Source organism: Mesitornis unicolor, unplaced genomic scaffold, assembly GCF_000695765.1.
Source record: "Mesitornis unicolor isolate BGI_N332 unplaced genomic scaffold, ASM69576v1 scaffold21499, whole genome shotgun sequence".
NCBI classification, from domain to species: Eukaryota; Metazoa; Chordata; class Aves; order Mesitornithiformes; family Mesitornithidae; genus Mesitornis; species Mesitornis unicolor.
The window spans coordinates 8549-26751 of record NW_010206946.1 but is presented as its reverse complement, the minus strand read 5'-3'; the positions used below and the strand labels follow the sequence as shown (position 1 = coordinate 26751).

The window sequence follows — 18203 nt, the reverse complement described above, 5'->3', positions numbered from 1 at the left end:
CAAGCAAGAGCTGATATAATTCAAACGAATGGTGAGGTTTCACTTCACAGCTGGACAGACAGCAGCCACCAAAAGGGACAGCACACCCACGTTTCCTCCCATTCCCACATCCTGACAAATGTGTTCCTGTTACCCCCTGCCCTGTTCCCACACTCCCTTGGATGTATTGAATGTGGAGCCTCAGCATGAGCTGATTTAACTGATTCTTCCTTCTTCCCAGAGTCAATTAGCAGATGAGTAAGTAAACAAGCAATAAGCTCATCATGAGAGGCATGTGGCAAGTTGCAGCTGAGTCACGGTGCCACCAGTGGCTCCCTCTGCCCCCAGCTGCTGGCCGCCTGTATCTGCTTCAGTACTAGCCATCGTGAAAGCTGCAGCTGGGCATGGAGCACACTCTGTAACTGATAATCTGAACAGCAGTTTAGGAAAAATGGCAATTTAATACTTCATAGGAGTTCATCAGTCACCGGCTTATCTGTCCTGAAGCCAGCTAGGAGCCATCAAAAATACCAGGACTCATATTTACACTTCCATTATATGCTTACATATGTTCAAAGTGGTCATATTTCTTTCAGCAGCTTTAGCTAAGTGCACATTATTCCCTCAGTGCATGGTGAAATCTGCAGGTACCTGTTGTGCATGATAGTGGACACTTCATGTTGTAACTTGTGGTCACCTATGGGAAAGCAAATGCTGTGGAATGAAATGGCACAGACAAAAGTCAGCCACTAAAAACTGCTGCTTACACTGAGGACTGGAAAGTATGTCGATAATTTAATTACTTCAGCTAGTTATCCTAATGGATATAGCAGGTTGGAAAACCCATTTGTTTCATCTCTGCTGAAAAAAATAAGACAGAGTATATATATAGATTTTATTTTAAAATAGTGATTGAATTGTAGACTGAGGCAACAGAGATGTCCAATAAGTTCCCCCTTGTGCCTTTCCAGCTAAAAAGATACCTGGGAAGGGTGGTTACTATTGGTACTTTTGCAGGTACAGAATTAACCACACAGGGATATTGACCAGTGATGTGTTTGTCTGGCTGTTGTGCCAACTACATCCATATATAAAGTCTTTAAAAACTGCCAAAGAAGGACAAAGATGCTAGGGTTCACAATTCCTGCAAGTTAACAGCAGGAAACATCCACAGTCTGGACCTTTGGATACAGAACTGAACCATGCCAGTGATTTCCAGTAGAGTCAACTTTATTGCAGCACTGAACACAGCAAACTAAATTATGTGCATTATTGGTGCACAGCGGGAGAAAAGAAATCTGTGTCCAATTAGCCATATAAGCAAAAGGATAAGGAGCTCTCAGTTACGTTAATTACCTCTTGATGAGAAGGGAATGAAAAACTCTCACTTGAAGCTGTAGTTAGTGTTACAAAAGATGTAATGTTGTTGAAATTGGAAACTGTATTAAATAATAGGTGCTTATGAAAAAACTGCTTTTGAGAGTTTAATATTTTTATTATAGCTATTTTCTGTACTGTATACTGTAATGATTTAGAATAATTTGAATGCTTGTATGTGTGGCTCAAAAAGCCAGAAAGATGATGTTTGAAATTTTTGCCTAGACTCTGTTCTCACCTTCACAAATGAATGTGTTAAATTTTCTTAACTCGGAGGAGGGGGGGGGGAAGCATAGGTAGGTGTAAGCAATGCACTGTACCTATAGATGTTTGTTAAACATGATATGAGCTATTAGTTTTTCCCCCCCAGCCATAGTGGAGCAATGTTGTCCTCACGTCAGGAGGCAGCAGGGGAGGGAAGCTGTAGAAGACGCAGTGGCCTGCAATGGACTGGCCAGCTTGCAGACATAATTTGTCTGGTAGCCCGCAGGTAAACCTGCTCCACAGCTGCAGGCTTGCATCCTTGGAGTCAAAGTGACAGCAGATGCTTTGTGTAGGATTTCCTTCTCCACATGGATGGAAACATTGATGTACCACCCAGGGTTTGCTGCTGTCACACCCCCAGGGGTCATCCTGCGTCCTTGTAGGACACTGCTCCTCTTCTGCAAACCTGCTGCAGCTCACCCACCCGCCTGGTGTTAATGACAGTAATGTGAATTTGTAGAAACAAGCCATAACCTGACACAGCTCTGCTTTCTTCTTCCCCAGCAGAAAGCTGTGAAGGCAGCAGCCAAATACCATAGCACATCAGATGATGAAGAAAGCCAGCAAAACCCTTCAGGAAAGGAAACGGGGCAGCTCCACAGGTGTGCTGTGAATCACCAGAGTTTTACAGCTCAGTTAAAGCCAGAGGCGTGTTACTGCCGTCAGGATCTGCCTGTCGCTGCCTCAGGGAACTCTGTGTAGGAGTAGGTTGTGTATGACGCTGCTGTTGGGGTGTATTTTGCTGGGACTGCTGCAGCCCGATATGTTGATTGTGTAGGTTTTCACAGTCTGAAATCACAGTTACTCTTAAACTGAACAGAAATGTGGTAGTAATGCTCTTCTAATGGGAAAATGCCAATCTGCATTTCGCCTGCTGTAAACAGTGCTCAAAGAAAAGTGTTTAGGCTAAATAAGGATACATCACAGTCCAGACAACTTTATTACATTTGAGAATGCAAAGAAAAGCAATCAGAAAGTGCCATTGAGAATGTATTTGTTGTCTCTGAAACATTCTGTTTTCAGACAGCTCAAAACTGCCTGCCTTGTTTTTGTTGAGAAACGCCATGGTGCAGCTATTTAATTGTGTTTTAAATGAAAAATGTTTAGTGTACTGTGACTATAGAGGTACAAGGGGAGCAGTCATCTTGGAGCCCTCTATAAGGGAGTCTGCCACATACAGTTCCCTGTTCACAGCTGTTTATTTCCTTATTGGTGAAAAGAACAGAAAAGGTGGTTGAAATATGCTTTAAATATTGAAAATTCTCGCTTTGTTTTATATATTATATATATTTCAGCAGACTGGGTCGTCGAAGAAAAACAGTGAAGCTGTGCCGAGCCCTGTCTGACCTCGTGGTGTACACAAACTCAGTGGCAGCCCAGGATCTGGTAGATGACGGTAAGGCTGCAGGCACAAGGCTTGGACCTTCCTCACTCCTCTGTTTGGATAGGAAGCATGTCTGTGCTTTCAACGTTGCACTAATTTTGAAAGATGTTTTAAAAGCAGAGTGGTTGCCTCTTCCTTTTACTTAACTATGGAGAAAGAGTAAAACACCACCTTTTTCCTTCACTAGGAAATATCCTTTCCCTTGGCTTCTTAGGACATTCATGATTTAGTAGCAATTTTTAAAATTAGGCTTTTTTCAGGAGAACCCTTTCCTTTTCACAGTCTTATAGAATTTGATGTCTTCTTTTAACTGTATCAGTTTTAAGTACAATTTAGTAATGTGATAGATTTTAATTGTGATAAATATGATCCCTGTTCAGAAAGAGTGCAGTTGTTTCACCAAACATGTTAAAAGCAAAATGGAAATTGTGAAAGTTGCAGAGGAATTTGTGGGAAAGGCCATCAAATGTACATGAACAAACTGTGTGTGAAATTCTGTAATTACTATAAAATTAATTCCTAATTTAATAGAATTTAATGAGAGAAATTAAGGAGCCTGAAAGCACTGTGGAGAAACAGAGTCCAAAATATCCTGCAGGAACACGGTACCGTGGAGTTTCAGTCTTGTTGTACTGAGCTGAGACAGCTCAGGTTTTTCCGCAGGTCTGGCTGTGGTTAGTGGTACAGGTGAACCATCTGATAACTCATGGCCCTCTGGAGAGAAGGGTCTGCTCTTCAGAACACAGTTCTGCAGCTGCCTTTCCTCTGGATGTTGTGCTTTCCTGAAGAGATGGGCATGGAAAGATGGTACAGTTGGGTTGGTCCAACTGATCCCCCAAAGTTGAGCACTGTTGCCTAGGGAAACTCTTTTGGTCAGTCTGTTTTTCAGAGATGGTCAAATAGAGTCTGCTTAAGAGGATAAAATGCTCAGAGGGAAGACATTGGAAAAGATTGCTTGGATTATTTAGAGAAAGGATGAGTGTGCAGAAACCTCAGAGAGAGAAATGGGTTGAGTGCAGCTTTGAATGTGTTACAAGGACAAGAGCAAAATCTGAGCCCTCCTGGTCTTTCCCCACACTGCTATCTCTTCAGTACGATGGTTTTGATCACGCTGCCATTAATAGCAATCGTGTCTGGTGATCTGCAGGAGAAAAGGCCCTGGCAATTAGCATAAGGTCTTGCTTGGCTTTCCTTGTAAGTCTGGAAACTTGAAGGTAGCCCAAAAGACCCTCCTGGAAGGGGAAACCAGTGCCCTTCAGTTGTGCCATGTATGTGATTTGCATGTGACAAAGACAATCCGTCCTTGTGGCTTTGGACTAAATCTGATGTTCCCTTTGATCAGTACTGGTCCAACTGAAGTCTGAGTTCAGGCCTCATCTCCTGGGATCACTTTGTAACTTGTTTGTTGGTTTAACAACACACACAGGCTCAACAGGGAATGTGCTGTCGTTCAGTGAAACAAGAGCCCACCAAGCCGTTCAGCAGAAGGCCGAGCAGTTTATGCTTTACAACCAGAGGCAGCTTACAAGGGTCTACCCATCAGCCTACCGGATCGACTCCAGCAACTTCAATCCTCTACCTTACTGGAACGTTGGTTGCCAGTTAGGTAGGTGTTGCATGGATAGCTTAATTCCCATTTCTTTTGTGTGTGCTAAGTAAATATTTTACACCTGAGTCTTCTCTTTCAACAGTGGCACTGAACTACCAATCTGAGGGCCGCGTGATGCAATTAAATGATGCAAAATTTAGGGTAAATGGCAACTGTGGTTATGTCCTGAAACCTCAGCAGATGTGCAAAGGTAATGTCCAGCTATGCATCTACTACTGTAAGTCTCAAGCCTTTCAGAAATATGTCTTTATGATGAAGTTGTCAAGACAAAAGAAAGAAAAATAAGAACATATGTAGAATCTGTCATATTTCCATAATTTATAAGCTTATTTTACTTCAGAATTCCATGTATTTTTGGTCCTCAAAAAATGGTGTCTCACCCTCAGACTGTGTAAGTAGCAGCATACAATCTCTTGCTGTTATTTTAGATACATTTTGAGGGCTTCATCTTAATATGTGTTTTAAAAAAGAAAAGGGCATCCTAGGCTAGCCAACTGCAAGCAAGAAGAGCACGGTATGCAGTGACCCAGGACCAAGTGTCCAGGACTTAATCCAGCTCTTGAGCAAGTCAGTGGGATTTTGTTCTCTTTGAAAGGAATTGGTTCAGTCCCAAAAACACAATTACAGCTGTGGTTTTCAGTGTTATGTCATGGCAGTTTTTCCATGTTTTGAGGACTTGGGATCTGATGGTGCCCCTGTATCTCTTAACTCATTTTCTTAATGTGGCCAAGAGGAGATGCTGATCTTTAAGGTCCCTTCCAACCCAAACCATTCTAAGTAGTGGCACAGATTGAAAGGTACTTGAGAAATAAGAGGGAGTTTGAGTACTTGAAGCAGGCACTGCTGCTGCAGAAGGCAGCTTACTCAGCCCCAGTTGCTTGTTCTCATTAACATCTGGGCAGCTGTGAAAGAAACATGATCAGAGTGCTGATCTGGGTTATTATTATTGATATGTCTTGAAGCTACTACTTTACAGAAGAAAGGTTTTGGGTTTTCTTTTCAAATGAGTCTTAATCTTGCAAAACCCTGCTATTAGAGGAGTACTTTCTGCCTTGTCATCATGTAAACAAGGGCTGCTCAGCTCAGAAGAGGTTGTAGAAAGTGAAATGGGATTTTAAAATTCATTAACAGCTGCTCCATACTCTACAAGGTACTTTATTATGGCTAAATTTTGGCTATATGTCTGCATCTTGGGGGTGATATTTACTCTGTGTTGCTTTTTCCTGACACTTCTAATTCCTTGCCATCTTTTAGGTACGTTCAACCCCTACTCTGCTGATCCACTTCCTGCCAGTCCTAAAAAACAGCTTATTCTGAAAATCATCAGTGGACAGCAGCTCCCTAAGCCTCCTGACTCAATGTTAGGAGACAGAGGAGAGGTAAGATATGTTGAATTTAAGTCTGTATCCTACACATGATATTTAAGAACTAGTTTGCTTTGTATTTTGAGGATGACACAACTTTTTTGAAAATTAGTCATATCTGGCCATCGCTCTTGAGACTACAAACTGTACCTCAGCTTACAATTCATGAAGCCATTTCTCATGGTTATGCTGCTTGAAAATTCATGTGAATTAAATATTTTTGAATTCTCATGTGAATTTGAATTAACTCTCTGCATTAATTTCCTTAAAACTTGACCATTACTTGTATCTTTGGCTTGCTTTTAAAATACATTGTTTTTAAAAAAAACAGATAATAGATCCTTTTGTTGAGGTGGAAATTATTGGGTTACCTGTTGACTGCTGCAAAGACCAAACCAGGGTGGTTGACGACAATGGTAAGATAATATAGCTGATTTCTTCTTCTTAGAGTCAAATACCAAGTCATTATAAGTGATTCAGTATCTGTTATTACTTTCTAAATTGCAAAGCTTTTTACCTGATGAAATCAAATGATTGTATTTTACCAAATAAATTCTGCTTTCTAGACAGAATTTCTGGTATAGGGAGACAGAAGAGCAAGAGGTGAAGGACAAGAACTTTTCAACACAGTGTCTTGCTCCTGGATCATTCCTGAATCTCCTTTATGCAGAAGTTCCAAATATGTTTTTGGTGTTATTTATATAAAATACATGTATAACTTCAGATGAATTGAAAGCAAATTATGTCCTAGGCAGTTTCAGTGCTACCTCAGCCTTCATGGGAAGGAGATGGATGACAGAGTGGGACAGTCTGGTGCAGCAGGCGAGGTGCCCATCAGTTCCTGTGGGCAGTGGGCAACAACTTGGGGTGAAAAAGGAGCAGTTCCTGTTTGTTTTGGTCCATCTTTAGCAGAGGGAGCAGTTCTTTGTTTTGGTCCATCTTTTACCTACCATAGTCCTGCAGAACAGCAGCTTGCTCTGATATCCCTGCCAGCTGCCCAGCCAGGACCATTGTGTTTGTAAAAGCAGTCCAAGAGATTTCTCACTTTTAATTACTTACATAATGAAGATTGAGAGTGCCTAGATCTTGATGGGCAATAAGGACTGAGTGTTCATCTGTGTATTTGGTCTGCTTGTTTGTTGTGCCTCTTGCTGTGCGTCATGAAAATAGAGGCTAGTGCTTACTATGGACTATTTTTCCCAAAATTTCTCTTTGTTTTACAGGGTTTAATCCTGTGTGGGAGGAAACACTGACTTTTACCATCCACATGCCTGAAATAGCCTTGGTGCGATTTCTTGTCTGGGACCATGACCCTATTGGGCGAGACTTTGTTGGACAGAGAACTCTGGCCTTTAGCAGCCTTGTGCCTGGTCAGTCCTGCTTGTTTGCTTGGCTTAGACATTTTGCTGGAGAGCAAACAGCTTTGAACTCAGGGTTGAGGATGAGGTTATCTATGCAGGATGTATATGCCTGTGTCTGAGACTTTCTGTACAAGCTTGGACAATTTTCCTGGTATCTTAGAGTGGTTTATTCACCATTTCTAGGAGTTTGAGTGTCTGTGCTTCTGGAAATTGCTACTGATATCTTATTTATAACTTGGAGGCAATTTGTGCTGGGAGGTTTAGAAAACCTGTAGGGACATAAGATAAGTTCTACTAAAGACATAAGGTGACTTAATGAATATATTTCATTTTTGTAGATGGTCATTGCTAGTTGTGCACAAAATGCAAACAGTTGCTTATTTGTGGTGTGATATTATTGTTTTATTAGGTTATCGTCATGTGTATTTAGAAGGACTGACAGAAGCATCCATATTTGTTCATATAACCATTAATGAGATCTATGGAAAGGTAGGTATATCTGGTAATTTACATCTCTTATGACGTCTTTTTGTTTTAATTCTTCTGATAAAAATGGATCTAAATGTACCACAGAACCTCACAGGATTCGTGTGGTTTCTAAATCATTCTTACAGCTTAGTTTTGTGATGTTCTGAATGCCGCATTGGATTAGCAGTACCTGGCTCTCTGGCACTGATCAGTAATAAAGTTGAAACAAATTAGTAACATACTGTTGCTCCAGTCTTAGTATGCATGTACTTATGAATGTCCTTACTGTTAGCACCTAATAATTATCACCTCTAGATACAGTAAGTACATTTCTTCAGTGTGTTGAACTGATTTTGGTTTAGAAGTAAATGTTGAGAACTTTAACTGCACCACAAGATAGTATTTGATAAGTTATTTTTAGCAGCTAATTTTTAAAAAGAAAAGCAGGAACAAACACCTTGGAATGCATCTACAATACATACCCAGATCTGCACACATCTGGGTGTGAAAACACATCATTTTGGTGACAGTCTGTAGGGGAGCCTGTCTGGGGATTGCTCTTGGCTCTGTGCTCTTCAGTGAAATCCACTCAAGAAAAATAGTAGAGAGTAACTCACAGGGAAGACAAACGGAGGAGGAGGAGTAGGGAACACCCATTGAGATTTGATCTCTATATTGTGGTTTAGTCTATTCATCTAATGCTTGCCTTAATCATGAGCTGTATTGTTGCTTCTAATGAATAAAAAAAGGCTGAATGCACATTTGCATCCTTATAAGTGGGGATATCTGGTCAAGTTTCTAAAAGGGATTAATAAAGAGTTTTAAGTGGTTTGCTGTAGAGTGGTTATATTTACAGCTGGTGTACTGTTACCTTATTTGCTTGTTGAAAACATTAGCCAAATGTATTTGCATTTTTTTGCCTTTCAGTGGAGCCCTTTAATCCTCAATCCCAGTTACACAATATTGCACTTTTTAGGAGCCACCAAGGTAGACTTCATTAGCATGCACTTTGCATTTGCTGAGCACAGATTTCTCGAATGGTTCCTAATTGCATGATCTGCTACTGCCAAACTCGCATCATTCTTCATTCAGACTCTGAAACATTTGAATATTGCTTGGATGAAGCCCATGCATAAAACTCCAAGTTAATGTGGAGCCTTGTCGCTGCAGCACACTTCTTGCAGTCTTGTCATCTCTGATTAGGAGACTTTGGGCAAACCTTTCTTGTAATTGTGGCAGGCTGCCATCCTAATGAGGAGAAACACAGACATGCATGAATTCATGGGGACCTATGATGATAGCTCCTCGGTCGGAGTCAATGTGACTTGCTTGGTGTGAATTTTTGTTTTACTGCATTTTTAACTTTGTCTTCATCATTCATAAAAAACTGCTCTTTTCATTGTACTCATTATGTAATAGCGTAAATTCACTCAAACCTGTGGTTATTCTTACTCTTTCAGAATAAGCAGCTGATAGGACTCCGAGGGTTGTTTAACAAGAACCCTAAGCACAGCTCTGCCGAAACCAGCGGGCACTATGTACGGAAGCGATCAATTGGCGATCGAATTCTCCGGCGCACAGCCAGTGCACCAGCAAAAGGCAGAAAGAAAAGTAAGATGGGATTTCTGGAAGCTACTGAAATTAAAGACAGTGCATCTGAACCAGTAGACCTGAAAGACAAAGGAGTTGTCAGGCTTACGAGCCAGAGTTTGCAGGCACGTCCTGTGTCTATGCCTGTGGACAAATACCTTCTCGTAGGACTGCCCTGCCCAGAAGATGAAGCTGCACAAGATGCCAAAGGAAAAGAAAACGCATCTGGTAGGATCCTTCCAAAATTACTTCTGGTGTAGTAAGTTGAAGTGGTCTATTAAAAGGCTGAGGTTTGCAGTCCCCGTGCAAGTAGTTCTGTTCAACTCAAATAAGAGTTACGGGGCAATATTACATATGCTTAAGTTTGTAGCATTTAAGAGCTCCCTAAAATCTTTGATAAATGATGTCCTGGAAAGCTGTCTACTCTCCAAACTAGGCAAATTAATTCCAAGAATTGCTTTTAAAAGGAGACTTGCCAGATTTCTTTTTTGTAATTTAAGAACCAGCCTTCAGTTATGCTTCAGCAGTTTCTGGTTTGCTTCTGTTTGTTGCCATGGTGGGTCTTCTCTCTCTCTGTTTTCAAGGAGGAAAAACAGCACACAGCATATGTTTTGGGGAATAGTGTGTGTAAAGGCTGATGCAGACTTCCAAATAGATGCAAAGGGTAAAAGTAGGTGAAACTTTGTATCCATCAGTCTTGATCTTCTCCTAAGTTAATGAAATTAAGTAACCTAGGTTATATGGAAAGCATGTGTTAGGATAAAATCTTGGCCTTAAGTTATTGATACATGATACAATTTAATTCTTAAAATAGCTTTTATGTCAGTGTCTTCAGCAATAATAGTCCTGGGTTTGAAATCCAGTTACTCCCATGACTACAGGAAAGTTCGTGTGTTTGACCTGCCTAATACTTGATTTCCTGGAGTACTGGAATAAGTAGGGAGCTTCGAATAGAGGGGCTGTAATTCATTAGATTGGCTCTCTCCACTCTGAGCAGCAGTGTCCAGCAACCCCAGGAGCCACCCTAGAACAGGAGAGCTACCAGTTGCAGATGAAGACATGCTTTTGGAGCCACCTCTGTGTCACTCGCCCACATGAGTGGCTATGAAGGAACAGATAATCTGGACGCGGCCTTGTAAAAAAGTTACTAAGGAGAAACAGCAAGCAAAATGAAACCAAATTGTTTTTCCTGCCACTCTGAGAATAAACATCGGACAGGAAATAAGATATTCCCAATAAAGGAAGTAAACTCTGAAATGCTGTATTTTAAATTGAAACATTCTCTAGATAAGCCTGTGAAGATGATACAGCTCAGCAATTTTTCATGGCAGATGTAATCATTAGATATTTCTTCCTAAAGATGCTACAGACAGAGACACAAAATCCTTTTAGAAGAAACTTCCACATCTTTCAGAGGTCACCAGTGTTCACTTATATCAAAATTACCTAAAAAGCTGTCACAGGGAATGAGTCCTGCCCCTTCTAACTGAGAGAGGAGTAGGATCCTGTCCGTTGGAGTCTCTATAAGGCTTGGTCTGCTCCTGTGGAGGAGGACTGGCCACCTTAGACATAAAGAAGTGACACACTAAGATGATGGAGTCTTCTGTCCCCAAGGGACCTTCTTGTGTCCCTGTCTTGCAGGGGCAGCCAAGGCATAGTGGTGGATGTAGAGAAAAGCAACTTGGGCCCTTGGTTTTGTGAAAGCATTTAGCCTGAATCCTGGTGAGGCAAGGTGCAACACAGGCTCATGCACAGACAGGAACAGGCTTGAGTACGCTCAGGAATTAAGGTCCATTAAGGCCCTGTTCTTAGGAAAAAAATCTACAAATCAAAGATATGTACATTTCTTCCATCTTTACCTAGGAGCGCTGGAAAGCTTGGGGAACTTTTCAGATTTTGGAGATCAGCCTTTTAATATCATGTTCATTAAATATAGCTCTTACTCTATGGGGAGGGAGTGGGCCGGTCAGTCATTGTTAATGAATGCTCAGGACTTCTCTTGTTTCTTCCTAGGGTACCTGATTTCTAGCAAATGTTAGAAACAGTATCTATTATGCCAAGCTTACTTCTGTAGTCCTTGTTTAATTAAAAGCTCCAAAGGAATGAGGCATGGAGCTCAGATTTGGCATATAAAGACAAGTAAGAAGATTTGGTGGAGAAAATATCTAATGCTGGTAGAAGATCAAAAAAGAAATCCTTAAATTGTAACATTTTACAATAACTACATGTAAAATACAGTCTGGAGTCCATCTACTTGATGCTTGTTACTCAGCTCTTTTAAGCATGCATCTTGTTTCAAAGTATTATGGTTTTTAACAGAGCTGTTCTGTTCTGTCTTTATTGCCATGCTTCTTTATAGTACAAATCTGAATAGGAACACAGCTGAAGGTAATGCCATGTGCAAGCTATGATATGGTACCTCATTAACATTATTTGCAACAAATATTACATCATGTGCTTGATGTAATAGACATTCAAAGGAAGTCTCAATGAAGTGCCTGCAGTTGTATTTTTCCATTTATTCATGTCACTCAGATAATTTGTACTAAACCTGCACAACCCCATAATTGAGTTCTGTCACAACTGTACCTAATTTTGCGTTCTCCATTTGTCTGTCTAAGGACAAAATAGCTGTTAATAAACAGAACACAATATTGTATGCAGCTAATGTGTTTCTTATTTAATTTAGCCAACAATGATGACAATACAAATGAGGAGGAAGCAGACTTGAAAGAATCTGATTTTCCATGTTCTGAGAAAACAACAAATACTTCAAATTTGACATCTGCATTTAAGGTGAATGACCAGAAGGAGACGACAGTTGACTCTTTAGTACCTCCTCTACAGGAACCTCAAAATTGCATTTTTGCAAGTGGTGTAGCTGAAATAAATCATCTTGTAGGTGATCAGGAAAACAATATTTCTTATGAAACTGTCTCTCTACTGCAGGACTCTGATTTTGAACTTTCCACAGAAAAAACACATGACAAAAACTGTGCAGATAATAAAAATGAAAATGACACAAAAGTGTCAGAGGAGGAGAAAAGAACTCTTGTAGGGACTTCCCTTTTTCAAAGAGTAGAGATGGAAAATCACCAATGTGGCACCATCAAGAAAAGCACTGCAGCACCTCTTTCTTTGGCAGATACATCTTCTACCATTTGCTCTGATGGTCCTGATTTGCACTCCACTATAACCATGCAAGATGGTGACATTTCTCACCTTATAGATGAAGTTTCTTTGGCGAATGAGAGTGAGATGGACAGTGCTGTCTCGGCTCTGATCGGACAGCTCGATGTCATGGATGAGCAAACTGACCTTGCTGTGGCCTCAAGCCTCCATGGCTCCAGCAGCCAGACCTGCGGTGTGACGGCCACACACCCACACGTGCTCACCGCAGATCTTAAAAGTCCTTGTAAGCACAACTTGACTATCACAAAATCCATCAAATCCTCTTTATGCTCAACGCCAGATACCACCACATTCTCCAGCCCTGAGACTGCAGAATTTTCTGTGTACACAGTTATCCACGAGGCAACTCCTACACCAGCTACTGAATGTAAGACCCATGGAGAATTAGTTTGCAAAAAAAGTGTAAACAGTATAGAAAAGAGCTTGCCTGACTGTTCTTCTCCCTCACCTCTCTCTTTGCTAAATGCAAATCTCAAAAGAAAATGTGGAACAAGCAGGGAAGCCCCCAGGTCTGCCAGTTCTTTTGCTTGCAGTAGCCTCATCTTTGAGGAGACGCTTGTTGACCCTCCCACCAGTGAGGATTCAGAAAACAGCAGTCTGGTGGAAGTGGATGGGGATTCTCAAGATCTCTTGGTAACCGCGTGTGAGTACAGACGGGAAGACATGAGCCAGTTGGCTTCCCCTTTGAAACTGCGGCAAAAGCAGGACACTGGGCATGGAGGGGAGAGGACCTCTGGGGACAGCGCAACCACTGAGTTCTGTGCTGCTGCCCTGGGCTGCTTGGATGTCTCCAGGACTGCAGGGAGCCAGTTCCCTTTGCCATTGTGTGCCAACATTGGCTTCTTATATCATCATCATTCAGATAAGCAGATCTCAGAGAGATCCCAGCTCAACATACACTCACCGGAGCTCAAAAGTGCTTTGGCTTTCCCATCTCCTTCAGGCATCAAGCAGACCAGCCCTTGCAAATCCAAGAGCCTCGGTGACTTGACATCAGAGGATATTTCCTGCAATTTTGAAAGTAAGTATCAGTACATAAGTAGGAGCTTTATCTCATCGGGCATGAGAGACAAGAAACTTGCTGCTATGAAGAACATGAGACCACATTCGACAGATGCTCTGACGGAGCAGCTGAGGAAGCTGGTGTCCTTGGACCACGAGGACGGCAGTGAAACGCTGTACTCCAGGCAGATTGATGACGACTGCCCAAAGGCACTGGTCAGAAAACTCTCGTCCAGAAGCCAGAGCCGAGTGCGGAACATAGCCAGCCGGGCCAAGGAGAGACAGGAGGCTGCCAGCAAGCAAAAATCCTCTAACACGAGTAGTGTAGCGGGAGTCGTCCTCCGGAACAAGCCTTCAGCATCTCCTCACGTTGTCAACAGGCACTCAACGGGGTCGTACATAGCCCAGTACCTGAACGGCTTCCCCGGGGAGGCCATGGAGGGCCGAGGGATCCCAGAGGGTGCATGTGCAGCTTTGCGCTACAGCTGTAATGACCACTTGTACACACGTGACTCTGTTCTGCAGCTGGAACCCAACAGCGATGATAAACCTGAATTGCTGAGACTGTAGATTGTATAAATATACATCTCCAATGTTTACAAACTTATTTCATTGAAATGAAGGATTTTTAGCAAGAAATACTGTTTTGAGGGTTTAAATTATTTAGAAATGCATTTTCATGCTAGTGATTCAGTCATTATTTAATGTGCCCTTTTCTGTCAAAGCTACTGTAAATAGAAACTGTGTTCATCCTTATGTATGTATTACTTTTGATTTAGAAATGATAAAGTGAAGTAATCTGGGGACTATTTGCATGCAGTAAGCATTTGTAGCGTTTTGTATTTGTAACGCGTGTCGTTTCTAAGTGAGCACGTCTGTGCTCAAAAGCCTAATATTGCAATGAATACCAGAGTATTCTGCTTTCCTGATGTCCTATCCTGCTCTTCGGAAAAACATTTTTAGTGATCATCGTTTTAGTGATCAGTTTTGGCCCTTTGTGCTAATTCTGCTGAGCGTACTACATTCTGTTACTGTAATGTCCTTGGGGTCAGACTGCCCAACCAGGGCTCGTTCTGCCCCAAAGGCAGCAGTCTCAGGATGAGACCTTTTGTTAGCATCACTGTCTTCACTCTGACTTGTACTGAATTGTTAATTTTACATATTTCCATGGATGAACTAGGATTCCGCAGCAAACAATTTGTAGAATCAGTGTTAATCCAGATTTGTGAGTAATGTGTGCATTTGTCTTCTGCCCTCTCTGTGAAGTATAATGACAGTGGTCTTGCTTTTTGGTCACTGTGAGGAGTGCTCATTTCAGGACAGAGTGGAATGTGGGAGTGATTCCCATTGCTGAATGGAAAACACTTGATTTCTGTATATTTTGTATTTTCTGTGTGTGGCTTTGGTACAGTAGCAGATATTTACTGTATATTTTTAATTTTATTGCTAAATTGTTGAAAGTAGAATATTTAAAGCTGACCTGGTAGAGTAACTATTTTGACTGTCCATCCTTGTCTTTTTCTATGAATGCCGCAGTGAACTGAGTGAGTAATCTCAAACACCCGAAGCTTCCCTGTAGAGAACAACATAGCTTTATTTTGGTTTGAAGATATTCTTTGCCTTTGTTGTAAGTTTTTTCTTACATGTAAAAGACGTACCTTTTACCTCTTTCTTTTGTAATGCAGAGTATTATTATTCTTGTAAACATCATTAAAATAGATTTTTAAGCACTTGGTTACGTGTTTACTGAAACTGTAGTGAATACAATTATGTTTAAACTAACAGAAGTTAGTGATTGCAGACATCTGTCTTGTCAGGACCTTGCACTAAGATTTCAGAAACCTAATTTCACATGATGGTCATGGTTCTTAGCTAGAAATTGGCACCTGAGCTCTTTCTCTGTTCTGGGTAGGAAGCCGTGTTTGAGGATGTCTGACTGCCTGCATATTCCCACTTTGATCCATTAAGGGTCTGACACACGCAACTGGCTGCTATTTTGATCACTGGGGAGAGAACAGTGTATTTTCTAAATAAAAAAGCATTTTTCCATGGAGGAACAGAATCAGCTACTGGATTAATTCCTTAAGCTTTGGAGCTGAATTTCTATCTCTGTACCTGTGATACAATTTGGAAGGTGCGATTGAAGCCATCTCTACCTTCAGGGGAGCTTTGGAGCTCTGTGCCTCGCAGTGTCCAATGGTTTCAGCTTCTGCCTGTAGCTTCCTGGCCATGGTGGTTCAGAGACTGTTTCCCAGTGAAGGGGTAGTTGTGGGCAGACTGTGATCCACTTCTTTGTGTTGAAGTAAAATTTGAATGGTAAAATGGGGCAGGATTTCTATGATGTAGACTCAAGTGAAAGGAAGGCCGACCTGGCTCTGGTTTTTCTTGTTTCAACTGAGCTCAGTGTTGGTGTTTGTGTCTCTTCAGGGCTCTGAGCCCTGAAGGCTGTTCATTTCTGTTCTGGAGTAACGTGGAGGGTGCTCTGTGGGCCTGAACATGGAAAACTGGTAAGAAAGATTATGTCTGTTTGCAAAGGTGATGCTGTAAGAGAGAAGTTTTCAGCCTGCAGAATGTTAATTTTGATAGGTTATGTTCAGAAATGGATTTGGTCCTTAAATGCATGAAGAATGCATGAAATCACAAACATGAATATAGGAGTGGGAAGATACTGGTGTTACCAGCGACCTCTGCACAGAGACACTTGGTGATGTGATGAAGTATTTTGAATATTGGAGGCATTTGCTTCCATATAATACATTTGCATTAAATTTACTATTTTGTATTAAAGTAACTGCAGTAGATACCTTTACAGGATAACCATTTGACTATCTCTCTCAATTTACTAGAAATTAATGTTCACTCTGGAAGGAAGAAGTTGAGATCCAGAGGAGCTGAGTCCATGCTACCTTTGCAGAATAGGCAGGTGAAGAATGAATTCTCTCCCAGGATGTTAAAGACAACATTTATCTGATAAACTGTAAGCTGATAGTTTTTTGTGTGCTAAGTGGGAGGTTAAGATGAACTGGAGATGGACAGACATCATCTCCAGTGAAGCCACTTGGTATAAGCCCATTATTTTAAAGGGCACTGCATTCTGTACCAGGTTATATTCTCACTTCCAGTGGATTTTATATCTATTTCTATATCTAGAAATATCTATTATTTCTATTATATCTTCAGTTTTTAATTTAACTGAGGCAGTTTAATTTTTTTTCATGGTCTGGAAGTCATATAAGCAAAAGTGCAGTCCTATGGTGATGAGCACTGTAATTAATGAATAATCCCAGTCTGTTGCAGGCAGTGTCTCATTTCTAAGCACTGGGCCAATGGCATCTCTGGTATAACTAAAAGGTATATTCAGGGGAGCTACACCAGGGATAAATTTACCTTATTAGATATAAACATCTTGGCATGTTAAAGCAGTGTGTTTTGTTTAAATACCACTCGCTTATTCTGTGCAATTCTGATCCTTGGTATAAACGTGAAAATGCTCTTGTGGGCCTGGAAGCGTCCTACCAATCCTGGCACATCTGAAAACTGCTGATCCTCCCAAAACTTGAGGATGGTGTGGTCTCACTGGGGGTTATCAGTAAGACAAGCCCAGCAGTGGGAATGGGACAGTTGTGGAAAACAGAGTGGTTGCTGCAGTAGCCTTGTGTGCTGAATAATAAAATGAAGGAGCACAGCATCAAGAAATGAAGCACTTCCTGAACTCATCTGGATCCTTAAACCTCTGTGAGCATCTGGATTACAAGAAGGCAGGATTTTTAGATATATGGATAGAGCAGACCAGCAATCTGCAATCTAGACATTCATAAGGCCATTCATTTTTTAGTCCTTTCCCAGAATTAATTATACTGTGTATGAACAAGGCTGCAGCTCTTTGAAATTTCATCTAGTGAAGACTTTTTTGGTGCAGAATCTGTTGCCAACCTCAGCTTATTCCAATGCTGATTACATTCAGTGCTTAAAAACTGATATTTCTGGTTGATGTTTGCCTAGCTTCACTTTCCAGCATACTGTTGTTTTATGTGACTGCTCAGTTGAAAGGGCTTTCACCACACGGATTTCTCCTCATAAACATGAAGTTGCAGCCTTCTCTTTGACATCCTAAATGGGTCAAACCCCTCAAGTCTTTCTCTTTAAAATATTGTATTCGTTCCTGGAGGAACCACACAAAGTAATTACTCAGTTCAAATTCTTCCTCTTGAAAGAGAAAAAAACCAAAGAGCTTTTTAACAGCTTCCTACCTTTAATAGCAATTTAAAATGTATTATTTTTCTCTAAAACTTCCTTTTCAAGCTGTCTTTCACTCCAACTGCATGTAGGTATAAATTAGCTGGAATAAACAATTTTTCTTCACTAAGGATCTGCGTTATTCTGGTATGTCTTCCTAAGTATTTTTAAAAGCAAAAATATGTTACGAATGCTGAATGTGTTTTTACCCTTTCTCATCTAATGCATACATTTATTGTCTAGCAGGAAAAGTCAGGAGAGGGGGAATAAGCAATTATTTTTGCCTGGTAAAGGCTAGTGGTTCTCATCCTAGGTTAGCCAGGCCTAAATTACTTTTCTTGTTTATGAAAGAATGCATTAATTAATTCATTCAGGAA

General features: G+C 41.0%; 1 protein-coding gene across 1 annotated transcript in view; it reads left to right on the top strand.

Moving 5' to 3' along the window:
• PLCH1 (phospholipase C, eta 1) overlaps positions 1-14160 on the top strand; it is a 35430-nt gene extending 21270 nt beyond the window's left edge. The window contains exons 12-22 of the mRNA XM_010191971.1: positions 2128-2222; positions 2919-3016; positions 4431-4610; positions 4696-4803; positions 5868-5992; positions 6309-6393; positions 7201-7347; positions 7748-7827; positions 8734-8793; positions 9267-9624; positions 12479-14160. Coding sequence (XP_010190273.1) covers positions 2128-2222; positions 2919-3016; positions 4431-4610; positions 4696-4803; positions 5868-5992; positions 6309-6393; positions 7201-7347; positions 7748-7827; positions 8734-8793; positions 9267-9624; positions 12479-14160 — 3018 coding nt within the window. The remainder of the gene's footprint in view (positions 1-2127; positions 2223-2918; positions 3017-4430; positions 4611-4695; positions 4804-5867; positions 5993-6308; positions 6394-7200; positions 7348-7747; positions 7828-8733; positions 8794-9266; positions 9625-12478) is intronic.
• The last annotated feature ends 4043 nt before the right edge of the window (positions 14161-18203 follow it).